The sequence below is a fragment of the Elephas maximus genome, chromosome 12, assembly GCF_024166365.1.
Source record: "Elephas maximus indicus isolate mEleMax1 chromosome 12, mEleMax1 primary haplotype, whole genome shotgun sequence".
In the NCBI taxonomy this organism is placed as follows: domain Eukaryota; kingdom Metazoa; phylum Chordata; class Mammalia; order Proboscidea; family Elephantidae; genus Elephas; species Elephas maximus.
Genome location: NC_064830.1, coordinates 89,789,638 through 89,808,616, shown reverse-complemented (window position 1 = coordinate 89,808,616; position 18,979 = coordinate 89,789,638). Strand labels below are relative to the sequence as shown.

The following is an 18,979-nucleotide window of genomic DNA, read 5'->3' as shown; positions in this document are numbered from 1 at the left end:
AGCAACTGCAAGAAAAAGTCTTTTGGTCCTCAGTTCTCAGCCAGAGCGGCCTCTGCCTTGGGGTTTGGGGTTGCTTCTCAGATGCAGGATCCAGCCAGCCTGGCCAAGAGAGTCTGAACAGCGAACTGAGAGCCCCACAAAATCTAGTGCCCTTTTCACTTAGTGCAGTCAGTATTCAGTGGCCATTTATTGAGTGTCTTCTGTTTGAGGGACTGTGTTTGGTGATAAAAGAATTCTGTGAGGAGAGCCTGGCCCTGACCCCATTCGTGCATTCAGCAAGCACCATCTGAGGCCTCTGTGGGCTTTGCTGGATGTAGAGGACACAGTGAAATCGGGTCCCACAATCCATGCTGGAAGAGAGTGATCAAGGCTGTGACCGAGGAAGCTTGTAGATACACTTCACCCAACGTGGTTGGTGATATACCAGGAAATGCTGCTTGGAGAATAAGATGTCTTGTGCTTCCCATAGCATAAGCAGGAACTGATGTGGGGAGGGGGGGTTCAGGCAGAGGAAGCAGCAAGGGAGTCTCGTTTCGTAGAAAGGATCAAAGAGGGACAGCGTAGAGGTTATGAGCATGGGCTCTGGAATCAGACTATATGGGTTCAGATCCCAACTCATTTGCTTTTTGTCTGTGCAATCTTGGGCAAGTCACTTCACCTCTCTGTGCCTCAGTTTGCTCATCTATCAAGCCTGGATAATCACAGCACGTACCTCATAAGAGGAAACCCTGGTGGCGTAGCGGTTAAGTGCTATGGCTGCTAATCAAGAGGTCTTCAGTTCAAATCCGCCAGGCACTCCTTGGAAACTCTATGGGGCAGTTCTACTCCGTCTTATAGGATTGCTATAGGGCCGCAATGAGTCGGAATCGACTCGATGGCAGTGGGTTTGGTTTTTTTGGTTTTTGGACCTCATGAGATTGATATCAGGACTCAATGAGATAATATATGACAGTGCCTTGCACATTAGCATTCAATATATTTCAGTAATTACTATTATTGTTTTAATATGTTACAAAATAGTATATGAGGAGACCTGGGCAGGTCTGAATCAAGGAAGGTTACCTGGAGGAAGTGGTTCAAACTGGTCTAGAAGGATGAGAAAATTTTCAGGCATGTATAGGAAGTAGACATAGTTCCATCTGACTGAAACATAAAGAACAGGGTAAGGAGTGATGGGAAACAGAGTAGCAGAGAGGTGGGGGCCAGCTCTGGGAGAGCCACAGGTCCCAGCAGAGGAGCTTGAGGCTTACCCTGTAGATACTGAGAAGCCATGAAAAGTTCTTGAGCACGGGTAGGACTGTTTGACAGGCGCTGTCAGACGACCATGCAGAGAAGTGTGGGAGCAGTATGCTCCTCCCAAGTGTGGGAGGAGACTGGACGTTGGTGGTCTCTGTCCCAGGTGAGATCATCAGGAGCTGGGGCCAAGGGTGGTGACCTTGGAAATGGAATTAAAGAGAATTTTGAGAGGCTTCTGCCATAGAATCTACATGGCTCAGTGACTGACAATATGAGCTGTGAGCAAGTAAGAGGTTTCAAGACTGGAGAGCTGGAACAAGGGAGCATCAGTGCTGGGCATGGAGCAGTCAGGAGTGGGAGTGGGCAGGACCAAGGGGTCACCAGTACTGGGAGGGGTGAGTCCAAAGAGAAGGTGGAGCCGGGGAGAGTAGGCACCACCAAGGAGGGAGGAGCAGAACAAGGCACACTTCATCAAGCACACAGTGATTGCCATTTTCTCTTCCTCTCTTTTCCACTCATTCATTTAACAAATACTAAGCATGAACCATGCACTATGTGCCAGGATATAGCAGGGAAGAGAGACACAGGAAACAAGGTACTGTGGTTGCAAATAATAAGCACTACAAGGGAAATGGAGTCCCTGGGTGGTACAATGGTTAACACGCTGGGCTACCAACTGAAAGGTTGGATGTTCAGGTCCACCCAGAGGCACCTCGGAAGAAAGGCCTGGTGATCTACTTCTGAAAAAACAGTCATTGAAAACCTGCTGGAGCACCATTCTACACTGACACACATGGGGTCATCATAAGTCAGAATCAACTTGACAGCAGCTGGTTTACTGGACAAAGGAAATATAACAGGGATTGCTGAAAGTGCCACTGCAGATCTGAGTGATGGGAAGGAGCCACGCCATAAGGGAGGGGGGGCGATAGAGGAGGGGGTCCACAGGGAACAGCACGTTCGATGCTCTGAGGCAGGGATGGGTTTGATGTGGCTGAGGCACAGAAAGAACACTTGTGGCTGAATTGGAGAAACCAAGGGAGAGGATTTATAGATGAGCACGGAGAAAGGGAGAGATGGAGGCTCCTGGAGATGGGAAGTTTGGATTTGATTCTACCTATAATGGGAAGCCACTGGGAGGGTTTTTAATAGACTGTGGTTGTGATCTGATTTATATTTGAAAAAAAAAACCAACCTGGCTGCTCTGAGAATGGACTGTAGTGGGCCAGAGTTGAGGAAGAGTGATGATGGGAAGTAGCAGATGGATTTGAAGTTAACTCTGGAAGCTGAACGGACAGGGCCTGCCTGTGGGCTGGATAAAGAAGCTGAGAGCAGTGGAAGACCCCAGAATGATGATTGGGTTTTCAGTGAGTGAGAAGAAGGGAGGAGCCGGTTTTGGGGGTGGTACTGGGGTGTGATGACAGCGTGGATTACAGAGCTTTAAAGCTGGCAGGGAGCTCTTGGAACTGTCTACATATTTCAAAATGTATTCCTTGTAAGTAGCATTAGGCAAAAGAGAAAGGGTGGGTTCCGTGTTTACATAAGTGTGGGAAACAGCAGGCAGAATAGGTTTCTTTATTGTAGGTCTGCATGTTCAATGGGGAAACCCTGGTGGCATAGTGGTTAAGTGCTACAGGTGCTAACCCAAAGGTTGGCAGTTTGAATCTACCAGGCGCTCCTTGGAAACTCTATGGGGCAGTTCTACTCTGTTCTGTAGGGTTGCTATGAGTCGGGATCGACTCTACAGCAACGGGGTTTTTTTTTTTTTTTTTTTAATGCTCAATGGAACCCTGGCGGCCCAGTGGTTAAGAGCTCGGATGCTAACCAAAAGGTCAGCAGTTCAAATCCACCAGCTGCTCCTTGGAAACCCTGTGGGGCCGTTCTACTCTGTCCTACGGAGTTGCTATGAGTCGGAATCAACTCCACAGCTAACTGCCTGGAACCACGTCTCCCAATTTCCTGGTTCAGACTTGTTCATTTAACTACACCAGGTTGCAAGGATGAATGGGAAAGGCAAAAGGCTGGAGGCCAGCCCAAAGATCAGCTAGGAGACCCTAGGCCTGAACCCGCAAGGGCCTGACTAAGAGGAGCCCACTGGTGAGAGCTGTACGGGCCACCTTTTGTGAAGCCTCCGTACCCCTTCTTCTACCCTCTACGGCACCCACGTGTCCCTCTGATGAGACAAGGAGACATTTACCTGTAACTTTCTGTGCAGGAGTGATTCTCCCCCTTGTCTTGAATACTAAGGGGAATTCACATCCCACACACATTTAACTCAACTCTAGCAGCTTTTGAAAAAGACAAGTATTACATTATATAGGCGATTTCACATACTTTCTAAATGCTTGATTGCCATATATTTTTTCCTATGACATGACCCCCCTAAAGGGAACCCTCTTAGTTATTTTTTTTAAACTTACCACAGCCTGTCATTTTAATTTTTGTCTGTTTACATTTATATGGCAGTATGGAATTGCCTATGTGACAGAAGCAGCCCTTCTGACCTCCTAGATCCCTGGTACTCACATGACCCCACAATACAACTATATCTTGGTAACCTGGCCTAAAATCCCTCTTCTCCCTAGTTGCTGAGATTTGGCCTTTAGTAATCTGAGGCATCACAGCATGGGTTCTGGAGTCAGAATGCCTGGGCTTGAATCCTGGCTTTACTCCTTATTTAGCTGTCTTACCTGGGGCAAGTTAACCTCTCTGTACCTCAGTTTCCTGATCCGTAAAAGTAGCTATCTCTGAAGTGTCGTGAGGATAAATGAGTTAACAGGCAAAAGCACTTCAGTCTTGGGCGTAATAAGCGCTCAATCCCGGTTAGCTAATATCATTAACCGTTTGGTCCTATCACAGAGGCAGCTGCAGCTCCTGCATCGTCCGCTCCTCTGTATTGTAGCAGACCTTGTTGTTAGCTGCTGTGGACTTGGCCCTGACTCATGGTGACCCCATGCACAACGGGATTGGACCATTGTGATCCATAGAGTTTTCATCGGCTTATTTTTTGGAAGTAGATCACCAGGCCTTTCTTCCTAGTCTGTCTTAGTCTGGAAGCTCTGCTGAAACCTGTTCAGCATCATAGCACCATGCAAGCCTCCACTGACAGATGGGCGGTGGATATGCATGAGGTACATTGGCCAGGGATTGAATTTACCACTGAACCACCTGCTGGGGGACTTAGAATTGGGAAATCCCCAGGCATATATAAATGGATCATTAAAACAAATATGAGTCCTGCCCTCCAGTAACTCACCTACATTTTTGTACAATCACAACTTAGTAAATTGAGAATGCAATTCATTTTCACGTAGCTAGCGAAAATAAACATATAAATAAACCAAACCCTTTGCCATCCAGTCCATTCTGATTCACGACCCCATGGGTGGTGCGAACAGTTTTCACTTACGTGCTAAACTAAAGGTTGGCTGTTCAAACCCACCCAGTGGCACCGAGGAAGAAAGAGCTGGCGATCTGCTTTTGTAAACCTAAGAAAACCCTATGGAGCAGTTCTATTCTGTAATACATGGGGTCACCATGAACCAAAAAAACCCTCCAAAAACCTGTCGCCTTCCAGTCAATTCTGACTCACAGTGCCATCACAGGACAGAGTAGAACAGCTCCTAGGATTTCCAAGGCTGTAATCTTTATGATTTTCAAACAGCTTACCTTTCAGTTAGCAGTTTTGAGAGTTTAACCACTGGGTCACCAGGGCTCCTTACATGGTTGGGGCCAAGCCCCAAGCCCATTGCCATGAGTCAATTCTGACTCATAGCGACCCTATAGGACAGAGTAGAACTGCCCCATAGGGTTTCCAAGGAGCACCTGGTGGATTTGAACTGCTGACCTTTTTGGTTAGCAGCTGTAGGCTCTTAACCACTATGCCACCAGGGTTTCCATGGTTGGGGCAGGGGCTAGTAAATTCCAAAGGAGCCCTGGTGGTGAAGTGGTTAAAGCGCTCAGCTGCTAATGGAAAGGTCAGTGATTTGAACACACCAGCCGCTCCGTCGGAGAAAGATGTAGCAGTCTGCTTCCATAAAGATAACAGCCTTGTAAACCCTATGGGGAAGTTCTACTCTGACCTATATAGGTAACTACCAAAAACCCACTGCCGTCGAGTCGATTCCGACTCATAGCGACCGTAGAGGACAGTAGAAGTGCCCCATAGAGTTTCCAAGGAGCGCCTGGTGGATTGTTAGGAGTCTGAATTGACCTGACAGCAGTGGGTTTGGATTTTGGGAGTAAATTCCAAGCATTCATGCTGCTTTTCTGGAACAGGCCTGGGGGAGGCAGTGTAAGGCAAAGGAAAAGGCTCGGTTTTACGAGTCTGACAACCTGGAGTCACTAATGGGATGTCTGACCTTGGGTAACACCAGGCCTTTGTTTCCTTTTCTGTAAAATGAGTAAGCTGGATGCGAAATTCTAAGGCACTGAGAAGTCTTCTGCCTAGAGTCCTCAGTTAATGGTAAATGTGTGGAAATACCATAGATACATGGACTATCTCTGGCGGGATACTTAAACTGTAGAGGAATGGGGGGTGTGGACTTCACTGAATATTGTAAATGAAAAATAAATCAAGAAATAAAGTAATTTGTCAAATTAAAAAAAAAAGACACGGTCACTAAGTAGGCCTTCTTGCCAGGATTAAGGAGAGGCCATTAGGCTGGAGGCCTCCTAAATCCCGGCCCTATTTTCCCCCCAGAGCCAGCTCAAACCCCTACTGAGAATTTGCATTTCTAACATGTTCCCAGACAATGCTAATGCTAGTTAGGGACAAATTCTGTGAACTACTAGTAGAGCAAAAAAACCAAACCCACTGCTGTCGAGTGGGTTTCGACTCATAGCGACCCTACAGGACAGAGTAGAACTGTCCCATAGAGTTTCCGAGGAGCGCCTGACTGACTTGAACTGCCCACCTCTTGCTTAGCAGCCGTAGCATTTAACTACGCCATCAGGGTTTCCACTAGTAGAGCAGTGGTTCTCAAATCTTATTGTACAGAAGAATCACCTGGGGATCTTGTTTAAACTTAGCTTCAGTTTCAGTATATCTGGGGTGAAAATGGAAATTCTCAGCCGGGGTTCGAACGGGAACTAACTGGTTAGAAACTCTGTTTTCCCCTTCCTGGGCTATTCACCACCGCCGGTGCTTAGGCACCCGAGCTCGAGCTCTGGCTTCAAAGCCACTGCAGCCATCTTAACTATGGCAAAAGGTGCTGCAAGGCAGCTCAAGGAAGGGCAAGAGAAGACAACTAGAGGGGCAACAAACCAGATCACCAGAACTAGATCGACATTAAGCTGTTAAAAAAAACAAAAAACCGTTGCCATGAGTCCATTCTGACTCTTAGTGACCCTATAAAAAACCAAAACTACTGCCGTTGAGTCAGTTCTGATTCATAGCGACCCTACAGGACAGAGCAGAACTGTCCCATAGTTTCCAAGGTGTGCCTGGTGGATTTGAACTGCTAACCTTTTGGTTACCGCCATAGCACTTCACCACTCACTACTCCACCAGGGTTTCCAGTGGCCCTGTAGGGCCCAGTAAAACTGCCCCACGAGGTTTCCAAGGCCATCGCTACTAACCAAAATCTGCGGTTGGAACCCACCAGCAGCTACGTGGGAGAAAAGACCTGGCAAACTGCTCCTATAAAAGATTGCAGCCTCGAAAACCCTATGTAGCAGTTCTATTCTGTCATATAGGGTCACTATGAGTCAAAATCAATTCTATGCCACACAACGTTTATGGAAGCCAACTGCCGTATCTTTCTCCCACAGAGCGGCTGGTGGGTTTGGACCACGGACCTTTCTGTTTGCACCCCACCGCTTAACCACTGTACCACCAGGACTCCTAAAGCTGTTAAATAAATACCTTTCTCCAAAATGGAATGAAGCTAGAGTACCGTCATCTTTTCTAAGTGCCCTTGAATTTTTTTTCTTGGCCCCAGGGACCCGCTGAGTGCTCGGGGCCAGCCTCTTCCAGCCTGCCGTCCTAGAGTGACCCCACCCGAAGCTACTTTTCATCACTTAGGCTTGGAGGCCGAGTCCCAACCATCCCTTCCCGGAGGAGGGGAACCCACGGCGCTGGCCCTAACTCCATTCCCTGCAGATGTACCAGGGAGGTGGCCGGGTGGGGCAGTGGAAGGGAAAGTGGCCGAGGGTCCTGAGCTTTGCGGATGGGACTGTGTACTTCTCCCTGGAGGAGTTTGGCCTGTCTGCGGCCCGTGCAGAAGGCCCTGTACCAGGACTTGATTCGGAGACACTTACGGCCCCTGGGCGAGCTCGGCGAGGTCCAGCCATCCGGATCTTTGAAATGTGAAGGGAGTAGGTGAGGTGGGCAGGGCTGGGTGTCTCACTCACCCCTACTCTCGCCCCAGGACGACTCCACTTCCTATGGATTCTTGCAGATCAACCTAACTGAAGTCCATAACTGAGCCTGCCGGCCAGACACCTCCAATTGCTCCCCAGAACCCTTTATCTGAATAGACTCAGAGCCTTGTTAGCAGACCCCTAAAATGAGAGACGTTCAGGTGGAGCTCACAGAACGGGTTATCGGCTCTACTCTGAGGGAGTGAGGCAGAACTGGCTATTCTGAGAAAGAATGCTTCCATGCAAACTGCTCTTGCCCTTAAAAGATAGGCAGAACCATTTTCACAAACTACTTGCGCAGACTGGTTCCAGGACGTCTGTAGGTTAACCCTTAGGTGACTTGTGGTTACTGTTTCCTTAAATGTTCCTGTATAAATAGTTTTTCCTCAACTCCTGTACTTTGAAGCATTTCGCATTTTTTGCTTCATGCTCCAAGTGCAGTTGCTCTATTCCTCGTTAAAACTCATTTTTTTCCTACTCCTAAGAATTTTGTTCTTTGACAGCCTATTCCACAACCCATCGCACACTGACCTCCTCGAACTCAAACCACAGGCGAACAATTTGGCTCCAACTAAAATGGAATCTTGGTTCTCTGGACATGCCTCTAGCTTAATAAACCCTTGAGCTTTTGTGCTTGCTGTTCTGCCTTGTACAGGCTACACCTCCAAATCTAAGCCTTCCTTCGATGCTCTTCTCAAACGCTATCTCCAAGAAATTCCTCCTGGAACTCTCCTGCTCCATGCTAGAAGTCTCCTCAGAATTGGCGCTGTGTCTATATCTCTTTTTATAAACCTGAAGCCTATAAAATGGAGGTGGGTACACACTACCAGCAGAATTTGTACCTGGTATCTCCCCCCAACCCCAGCTCAGTGTAAGCTTAAGGCAGGAATTTTATCTTGGTTCACCAATGTCTTCAAAATCTATAACAATGCCTGGCACACAAGAGGTGCCCAGTACTTTTTCATTAAATGAATGTATAGGTAGTCTTAAGAAATGTTTCTTGAATAATCAGTGTTCTTCCTTGGGATTCCCAGGCCCCAAACCAGCCCTCCTCTCCTGGGTGGTGGAAGATGGTCAAGATCTCCAAGGAGAGAACAGGCTTGAGAGAACCCAAAAAGGTGAGAAAGGGGACAATGGAGGGAGAAGTGTTTTGTTTAGCAAGAAACACGATCAATATGTTCCTTGTGGCTAGTGCTACTAATTTTTGCTGACCTGAGTTTATGATACCCACTGAAGCCTGGGATTTTGCCCTTTTCATTCTCACTTAATTGAATTTGAGGCATCCAGTGGTACCATGATCAGGCTGCACTGTAAGAATTACCCAAATGCTAGGTCAGCGATAGTGTAGATTCAAGTTTAGGATGATGGCAGTTCACCTTTCCTCTCCTCAGATCTCTGGTCCTGCAACGGTTGTTCTGTTTAAGGACATCTCCTCTGGCTGGTCCTGAGGTGGGTGCAAATGTCCCTGCCTGGTGAGCCCCTCAGTTAGCCAACCCAGCCTGGGGGGCCCACAGGGAGGAGTCCCCATCTGAATGCTTCCACTGTTGTGAAGGTTGACACTATTGCCTGAGCATGAGTAGGTCTTGGGAGTTGACAGGGCCAGAGGTGAGTTTTGGACATGCCATGTTTCAAAAATGACATATTTGGAAGAGACCAGAAAGAGTCTATTTAGGAGCTGTCACAAGTAACTGGGGTAAGAGATACTTAGTCTCTGGCCATGGCTCCCTGTAGCCAGGCTTTCAAGCCCTCGTTTGGCATCTAGCTTCAGCACCTGGCACTGACCCAGCACCTTCATCCTTGTCCCTAGTACAGTTGCTACTGTGCTAATACCTTCAACCTGGCACTCTGGGAAGTGACCCTTTGCCTGCAGCTGTCGTGGCACTTGCTTCCACCACAGTGAGGACCTCTTGTGCCACCTGGTGACCCACACAGACAGGTGGTCTTACTCCTATCCGCACTGCCTAAAAAAACCCGTTGCTGTCGAATCCAGTTGATTCTGACTCAGAGAGACTCTATAGGACTAAGGAGAGCTGCCCCATAGGGTTTCTGAGGCTGTAAATCTTACTGGAAGCAAACTGCCCCATCTTTCTCCCGTGTATCCACTGATGGGTTCAAACTCAAGACCAGGTAAACTTGTAGAAAAGAGGATCCTCCTGACCTTCAGACCTTATCCTTCTTCCCCAGGTGCCCCCACGATCCCCGGAATATAGAAGGTCCCAGAATTTCAGGGTCGAAAAGCTTCAAATTGGAAGGTTCTCTTTTATCTACTACATTTTTTTTATCTTTATCTTTGTGATAAGGCCCCTGTCACCCAGTTTTTGAGGTAGTGAGGAAGGAACAAAGAGTGATGAGCCGAAGCCCAATTAGAAACGGCTGAGAGACGAAAAATAACGTCCGAATTCACAACAGCCGGTCAGCCCCGTTCAAGACCCGAGCGTCCGCTAACCCTCCGCTACACGATCTTTGTTTCCTCCGAGCCTGGGGCGGGGCTAAGGTTCCGCAGCTAAAACGGGGCCGCCCCGCCGAGGCGCAGTCTCCTCTCCTGTCGACGAGCTGAGCATTCTTCGAACCTGCGCGCTCTGACCCGGGCCAGTAGGTGCCCAGCTTGTTTTCAGGTCTGACCAGTCGACATGCGCCTTTTCTCGCGCTTGTAGCCGCCCCGGCCATTTTGGCTGAGGGCTAGAAGACAAAGCGACCTGATGACACTCGGGATGACGTCATGGGGGGCGCGAATGCGTAGGAGCAAAGTTCGTGAGGCCGTGTTGCCGCCATTTTTTATGAAGGCATCTTCCCGTTCTGATTCTCGATGTCCCTTCAGCCGTCAAATCTTAGTTTTATCCACGGCTCTTTGAGAGGCGATTCCTGGTTTCTCTCGGCGTTAATGAACGAACTCCGACCCTTGCGTCCGGCCTGGGGAGACGCTTCTTGAGCTCGCGAGGCTCCGCAGCCTGAGGCCCGGCTAGGGGAGGTGACTGCCCCATCACCGGGGCTGGCGGTTCCCATGGTGCCGCCTGTAGCCCCGCTCCCCGCCAGGGAACCAAACGGGTCCCGACCCAAGTGCAGGAAAGCCGAGCCCGTGAGCTTCGGGGACGTGGCCGTGTACTTCTCCCCCGAGGAGTGGGCGTGTCTGCGGCCCGCGCAGAGGACCCTGTACCGGGACGTGATGCGGGAGATCTACGGCCACCTGGGCGCGCTCGGTGAGAGCCCCACCTACTCGCCTGGCCCCACATTCCGCATACAACCCGCTCCGTCTGTGGTCCCTGCACGTGGGTTGGGAAGCCTTAGGTCCACACGTCGGGACCTCGTGGGGCCGCCTCCCCTCAGCGTGGGCTTTGCGTTCTTTCCCCCAGGATTCCGAGGCACCAAGCCAGCCCTCATCTCCTGGGTGGAGCAAGAGGCCGAACTGTGGGGTCCGGATGCCCAGGATCCAGAGGCAGGAAAGGCTCTGACAGAAGCAGACACAGGTAAGGTGCCTCCCCTATCCTGGTACCCCCTGCTCATCAGTGTCTTCCTTGCATTGCTTTCCCAGCTGGCCCCTTTCTGGCTTCTGGCTTCAGCCTGGAAAGGGACTGTGATTGTGACCCAGTTCTTGCTAGAGTGCCAGACACGGGAGTACCTGTCTTTCCACTCCGGGAACTCCTGTTTGCTTAGGAGCTCCTATATCTAGTTGGTCACTAAAGTCTGTAGGTTGTATGTCGGCATCATCCTTTCTGCCGTTTTCCTACAGTCCGTCTCCTCTGCCACCTCCTGTGTTTTAGCTTCCTTTTCTTTTTGTTGTTATATTTTTTGTAAATGCTTCCTTTCTCTTGATTTCCAGTGTTTTCTTTCTCTAGATCATCCATTCAGCCCTTGCACAGTTCCCAGCGCCATGACTTGTCAGTCATGACTTGTCATGCCAGCCATGTTCATGCTTGCCTTCCTGCTTTTCTGCTGCCTGGAATGCCCTTAAGTATCTGTCATGATCCAGCTCAGATGTTGTCACCTCCCCTTCCCTCCCAGTTTTCCCCACTCCTGAAGCAGAATGCACTGTTTCCTCCTTCCCCTCCTCTTTCCACCCCTGCAGCTGAGGAGAACGTGTCAATCCTAGCACCTCTGCATATGCCGAGCTGAGTTCCAGAGGTCGCTATGGGTTCAGGTGGCTGTATCTAAGACACTTCTCCGTCACCGTGTGGGGTATGGGATTCAAGGATGAGCCAGAGACTGAGATCTCCCCTTATCTTCCAGCAGATTCCAGAAACAAGGAGAAAGGACAAAGGGAAGAGACAGAGGCACTGGAAAAGATCCTTTTTATGCCTACTCGGCCTCCTGGGCTGAAGGTTCTCAAACCCCCTCCTGCTGGGCTCCCTTATGGTTTGGAACAGCCATCCAGGGTACCTCACCGGGGCCGTCCCCCACTCTGTGCCCACCCCCCTGTTCCCCGAGCAGACCAGCGTCATGGCTGCTACGTGTGTGGGAAGAGTTTTGCCTGGCGCTCCACCCTGGTGGAGCACCTCTACACCCACACAGGCGAGAAGCCCTTCCGGTGCCCTGATTGTGGCAAGGGCTTCAGCCAGGCTTCCTCCCTGAGTAAGCATCGGGCCATCCACCGTGGGGAGCGGCCCCACCGCTGTCCTGACTGTGGCCGGGCCTTTACCCAGCGCTCTGCCCTCACTACCCACCTACGAGTCCACACAGGCGAGAAGCCCTATCGCTGTGCTGACTGCAGCCGCTGCTTCAGTCAGAGCTCTGCCCTCTACCAGCACCAGCGAGTCCATAGCGGCGAGACCCCCTTCCCCTGCCCAGACTGTGGCCGTGCCTTTGCCCATGCCTCAGACCTTCGGCGCCATGTGCGCACCCATACAGGCGAGAAGCCTTATCCGTGCCCAGACTGTGGGCGCTGCTTCCGGCAGAGCTCCGAAATGGCAGCCCACCGGCGTACCCACAGTGGCGAGCGCCCCTACCCCTGCCCCCAGTGTGGCAGGTGTTTTGGCCAGAAGTCAGCCATGGCCAAGCACCAGTGGGTCCATCGGCCTGGTGCTGGGGGGCGCAGGGGCTGCCACAGTGTCAATGGGTTGCCTGTGTCCCTGACTTCTGGTCAAGGGGACCTGGACCCACCTGTAGGCTTCCAACACTACCCAGAGATATTCCAGGAGTGTGGGTGATGGCTTCAAAGGTGACAAGGCAGAGGGGTGAAGATCTAGACATTGCCTGAGGCCCAAGCTGGGCCATGGGGCCTGAGCCTCTGGTGGTCTCCAAGGAGGACACAGAATTCTTGGCAAGAGCTGGACCTGGGTGATGAGGACAATCTTGTCTTCAGCTCTCACCAGCTTGATCTGCTGACACCGTGCTCCCTTTTGCTTCAGACTCTAGAAGCCCCATTTGCTGAAGCCTCCTTTGCTGAGGTGAGAACTGCCACGATGCCTCCACGGTGGGGAAGAAGAGGCTGTCCCTCAGCTCAGACGTGTTAAGAGAATTGGGGTAGAAGAGAGCCTTCTCTTACCAATTGTCTTTTTACTTTATTGCAGAAGTTAAAAACTGATGGTCCCTGTACTGTATCAGCCTTTGGCTGCCTTTTCGTTTTTTGGCCGAGATGGCGTTTTAAAACGTTATGAGTTAATGATCAAGATTTAAAAATTGGGATATTTCACAGAAATTCAGGTTTCTGACTGCTCTTGAAAAGTCCAAAGATTTGGCAACTTGGGCTAAACTCTCACAAAACTACAACTGGCAGGAGCTGAGTAGCAGCTGTTCCCTTTTGACGGAACCTGTGCTCTCCAGTTCACCATGACCCTGCCACCCTCATAAATGCCTGGGGGAGGGACACCTTGCTTTAGAGAGGCCAGCCCAGTCATGAAGAGGCAGTCAGGACTGACTCTTGTGCCTTCAGACCAAGTGGTATTTCTTCTACGTGAAAACCCCACTCACCCTATTTTTGAGGGGGGAGGCTCTTAGAGCTCCTTCCAGTCCTCCTGGGGCCTCCCTGTGAGAGCTTTATAGTTCAAGCCTTCTTAGCCACCCTAGACAGGTGGGCCTCATACATTTTTGAATTAGAAGAGATCTTAGTCCCCTCCCCTGGGAAGGCCAAGCAGCCTATCCAGGGCTCCTAGTTCACTGCTGCTTTACCACACCACTCCTGAACTCCTTGTAAGTGTCTCAGGCCCACTCCCTGGGGTAACACCAGGCATTGACCTGGACTTGGACTGACCAGTTCATTGTCAGCAAAGACCAGGTACGAGATGAACTTGAAACAGTCTTATAACAGACCAAGGCAAGGGAGAAGCCAGCCTGAGATGAGCATTCCAGGGCAAAAGCAAAGCTTGCACTATCACGCTCTTTAGGTAGCCACCATTATGAACAACAGGGGACCAGGCCAGGAACATTTGTGGTTAGATCTGTAGCCAGGAGCTGTAGCCATCTTCCCAAGCTCTGCACAGAATCCCCCCCCTGCCACCTTACGATTTGATTATCCATCTACCACTGTTCGCTTTCTGGCCAGAACCCAGTTTTGTCCAGGTGATGGAACTAGCTAGCCATAGAGAGAATTCAGGATAAGCTTTCACCTCAGAGACATAGCAGAAGCTTCTGTTCTTTGCTGGCATGTGTGCATTTGCCCTATTCACTCAACTAAACCTGGATCTGGCCTATCTTGGAGAGGGAGAAACCAGATTAGTTGTAAGCTAGTAGTGTTAGAGATTCTCTAACTTTAGGAGGGGGAATAAGAATCAGCATTGGCACAAAGCTGATCCCTGTGACGTGGAGGTCAGATATACCTCCACTCTCCAACTTTTTTACCATTCTGACGTGAGCAATCCTCCCCAGGGTACTACTTGTCTGCTGGGTTTGATGCTTTGCAGTGGCCACACACAACTCACAGACTGTACTCAAAATTATGTGGTTTATTAGGGAAATAACAGACAGGCTACAACTCGGCATTAACTTGGAAGTAACAGGAACAACGTGGGAGACAGCATACAGTTCATCCATCAGGACAGCTTCCAACCAAGACCGCTTTCAGCTCCTTGGAAATAGTAGCTGGCAGGCCATGCTTGGGCTTTTGTTGCTGGCCCACACTAGGGCCTGGCCTCTGCCACCAGGCCCCCCTCAGTCAAGTGCTACAGCTCTTTTGGCTCTGCAGTCAAGTACCCAGAGGCACCACACTGCCAGCAAGCCTCCTACCCGAGGGGGCTCAGTTCTTGCTTCGTAGACCAGGAAGCCCACCGCAGCTGTCTTGCACTGGTCTGTTTCTTGCTCATACTGTCTCATGCCTTCTCATGCTGTCTCTTGCTGTCCTCGGTGTTACAACTCTGTCTTCTGGGTCTAGGAAGTTCTCAGAGCAGGGATCCTGTGTCCAAAGGGCATGCCCCACTCCCAGCTTTCTTTGACGGTACTGAGGTCCCCCTCCAACCTCTGTGGAATGATCCTTTTAAGCCTAGCAGGATAGTGAAACGGACCAATTCCCTAGGTAGACCACAGTCGCTTAATTTGCTTGGTAATTGACCAATCTCTGCAAGAGTTTTTCATACCTTATTTCCATAGCAAACTGTTAATCCCTTTGCAAGATTTTGGCCTAGAAAATCACCTTGGCAAAACTACAAACCCAGGGCCGGAAAGGCCATATATAAAGAGAAACCCACTGTGCCACATTAGTCAACCTGGAGAAACTTCTAAAGGAAGAGGTAGAAAATTTAAAGAAAAGGCACTGTTCAGGTGAAGTGATGAGCTGAGTTGATGCCGACATAATAGTCAAATTTGACCCCACCAAGGTCTCCCTGACCTTAAGCTTTTCTGGGGAAGATTGATCTATGTGCCACTTAGTCACAAAGGGGATAAGGGGTGAGAAGAGGCACCTTGGCAGTAGACAGTACCTCAGTGCCAGCTTTTAAGCCCCCAGAGGAGCTTGTGAATAACCCCTTTGCTCCCCTAGCCTTCAGCTTTGCCTGGGTAAAGCCTGGTTTGCAGCACCAGTACTCAGCCCAGAATCAAAGCCAGATCTGGACCCCAACCTTAGCTTGCCAATTAAAGGTGCCATAAATTACTACTCTGAGTGCTTTGAAGTTTGCAAGACTTGCTTAGGGCCCAGAAACCAGACCCAACTCCTCTGCCTCCTGTCCTCATGACCCAACTTTTTGTCATCCAATCAGGTTTTGAATATCATGAAGCCCTTAAACCTCGTTCTTAGTTCCTTTCTTGGTGCGGTAAGGCCCCCTTTTTCCTCTACTACTGCAGGCTGAGACCCAGAAGCAATTTAAGCAGGGCAGAGGGCTCTTCTAGGGCTTCGTTGATGTTAGGACCAGATTGGGAGAATGCTTGTCTGCACCAGACAGAATGGGCCCTATCTGCCTGGTCAGTTAGAGTAAGAAGTACAGGCCATGACCACAGGGCCCATCCCTTGCTTGTCCAAGAAAGTAAAGAAAAAAAGGGAGGCTGTTAATCTGAGCTCCAAGGACCCTTATAATTCCTTGGAATGTTTTTTATATGTGTCTTTCTAGAAACGGATGTGCAAAGAAGTCAAAGCTGCTCTAGCCTGGCATTTTTTTAAGTAAAGCCCCCTGTTAGAATCACATGGAGTACTTTTTACAAATTTAGCTCCCTGGGCCCGGCCCCTAGCCTAGTGAACCAGAATCTGGGGGGGGAGGGAAAGAGGGGGAATCCTACGCCTGCTAAAGTTGGAGAACCACTGCTCTGAACAAAAAGTTATCTTCTAGCTGCTCTTAGTTTTGCAAAAGTAGTGGGTTGGTTCCAGGCCTGTTCCAAATGTATCAGGCTAGGAGATGACCTAGCCATACACAGAGACTCCCATTTCCTGTGCTATGGCTGGCCTCTTCATGTTGTATATACTGGGCCTGACAGAGGGCCTCTTAGAGGGGCTTGCCCTTTGCATGCAGGAAGGGAGCAGTTCGTGCAGAAGCCCCTCCCACACTGAGAACCTTTGCGAGGGGTCACCTTAGTGTGTGGGGCCTGCGGTGTTGGCTGAGTTGGCGGGACCATAAGCCCTGGGGGCACACTGAATGGCTGCTAGGGTTCTGCCCTAGTGCTGCTGCACACCAGGGGATGCTGCTGTGGACAAAGTGGGTGGCCAACTCAGGACACACATGGCTCCTCCTCACCATGGACACAGTGGCAGAACATGGCTCCGTGGACTCCCGAGTTTTTCCTGCTTTGAATGAGCTGGTGCTGGGTCAAACTGGAACCCTTGTCAGAGGCTTCCCTACACTTTGAACCTCTCAGTGCTGGGGACTTGTGGCAGGCCAAGGCTGGCCGCCTCTTGAAGGCCTATTGAAGTTTGCAAGGCTTGCTTAAGGCCCAGAAGCCACACTCTGATGCTGAAGGAGGCTGGCTGGAGGTCAGCCACTCTTCTCCCACACTAAGCACTAAAAAAAAAAGCACTAGTAAGCCTGAAATTCCACATGGAAATGCTGGTGCCAGATCAGCTTGAAGCTCTGGCTCAACTGCCACACTTGGGGCTTGTGGCTTCTGATATGATGTGTGCTGGCAGTGGACCATGTCAGAGCTGTGGCTGGAGGCCTTGCCACATACTTTGCAAGATTTGGCTGCGGTCCAGTGTGAATTTTCTCTGATGGGTAGTGTCTCATGAAGGAGACACTTGCCTTGCCTTCCCTGGCGACCTTTAACGCCTCATTTGTTTCTCACCTGTGTGAGTGCATTGGGGATGATGAGGGAGTGCTCCAGGGCCAGCTTTTTCCATAATCAGTGTGTTTGTAGGGTGTCCTGCCTGTGTGGGTCCTCTAGTGCTGGACCACATGAGCCATTCTTAGCAAAGGTTTTAGGACAAACCCCACAGACACTGGGATGGGAGAGAGACATACAGCCGGAAGCTGTTCCTCGGGAGGGCAGAAAGATACCCATTTCATTTGTGGAAGAATCTCTGAGATTCTATTTGTAAGATCACTATTAATTCTCTCCAGCCTTTTACCACCTGGGATTCTCCAAATTTTTGTTCTCACCTCTCCTTAGGAGAATGGAAGATGCCATTTTTCCTCCCAACCAGTTTCTTTTTTGTTCAGGTAGTTGTTAGTTGCCATCCAGTTGATTCTGTCCAGGTAGACAGAATACACACAATCCATGGCTCCTGCGTCACTCACGTGGAGGATGTCCAGAGCCCTATTAAACTTGTTTCAGCCGGAAGTGTAGAAAAGGTTCAAGAATCAGATCCTATTGTCTTTCCAAGGTCACTTTTTTCTGGATTCCAGTTTCATCTGGGGCAGTGTTTCTAGAGTTCCCATTCTCTACAAGCCTCCATTCAAGTCAGACAGGACTGAGGAACTCCTAAGCTGCCTTAAAGGCCAGGTGGTTCTCTCTGTCCACTTCCCCTCCTCAATCTTCTGCACCACCCTCATCTAGGAAGGATCCCTATAGGATTTTACCCTCTCTATGAGAAGTTAAGTGCTACAGCTGCTAACCAAAGGGTTTGCAGTTCGAATCTGCCAGGTGCTCCTTGGAAACTCTGTGGGGCAGTTCTACTCTGTCCTATAGGGTCGCTATGAGTCGGAATTGACTCGACGGCACCGGGTTTATGAGAAAACCCAGGGAACCAGGGACTAAGGCTCCCAGAGACTGCGTTAAACTCAGGCTTTGGGGAAGACGGAGGGGAGAAGGGGGAGATAAGCAAGCAGCTTGCTCTCTGGGGGAGGATCCCTGGACAGGCCCCTTCAGTACCTGGCACCTGTGTGAAGACGGAAAGAACTGAGAGTGGGGTGTCTGTCCTCAAATTCTTTGACTTTCAGTCTTCAAAAAGAAAACATAATGGCAGGTAAGTGGGGGCGGGAAAAGCGCTGAAAGCGCAGGATGGACTCGAAGGGAGACGCCCGGCACCTGCTCCTACTCACCCCCGCAGGCGCTTCTGGCAGACAGGGGAGGTGGAACATGCCCCGCGTGCCCTCCAACCAATCAGAAAGGTTGCCTTACTTCCCCTGGCGACCTTTAACGCCTCATACCCCATGGGCGGTGAGAGCACTACTCCATCGGCCAATCGCTGAGCTCCCTGGGGGGTGGGGGTGGTGCCTCTGGAAGCCGGAGGCGGGGCTGTCTCCTTGGCAACGATCCCAGCCCTCCCGGGGGGGAGGGTTAAGAGGAGCACAGAGGGGAGGGGGACCGAAAGAGTGGGAGTGGGCGCGCCGGCGGTGGGGGTGGGGTATGAGGAAAGGGTCTCAGGCTCAAGGGCCTCCATGAGTCCGAGGCAGGTCGGTCCAGGTTCCCCAGGCACGGTCGGCGCTGACCCCGAGGCCCGGGCGGGGAGGCGAGCTACAGGCCGCCCCCGCTGGCGCCGGGAAGCGTCGCTCCTTCTCGCTGACCTTGGTATCGCTTGTCGCCTCGCCCTTGGCTACACGCACTGATGGACGCAGGGTCCGGGAGAAGGACAGACAAGTTTCTGGACTGACGG

General features: G+C 50.6%; 1 protein-coding gene across 2 annotated transcripts; it reads left to right on the top strand.

Annotated features, from left to right (window-relative positions):
- The first annotated feature begins 10,068 nt into the window (after positions 1-10,068).
- On the top strand, positions 10,069-13,024 carry ZNF764 (zinc finger protein 764). Of its 2 annotated transcripts, none has more exons than XM_049902931.1 (3): positions 10,069-10,796; positions 10,950-11,063; positions 11,824-13,024. In XM_049902931.1, exons 1-3 carry the CDS (start codon positions 10,601-10,603, stop codon positions 12,738-12,740), a joined length of 1,227 nt encoding a protein of 408 aa, XP_049758888.1. In that variant the 5' UTR covers positions 10,069-10,600; the 3' UTR covers positions 12,741-13,024. The 2 variants fall into 2 exon arrangements, with proteins under 2 accessions (XP_049758888.1, XP_049758889.1); XM_049902932.1 differs by having other exon boundaries at positions 10,070-10,796; positions 11,827-13,024.
- Positions 13,025-18,979: the final 5,955 nt, after the last annotated feature.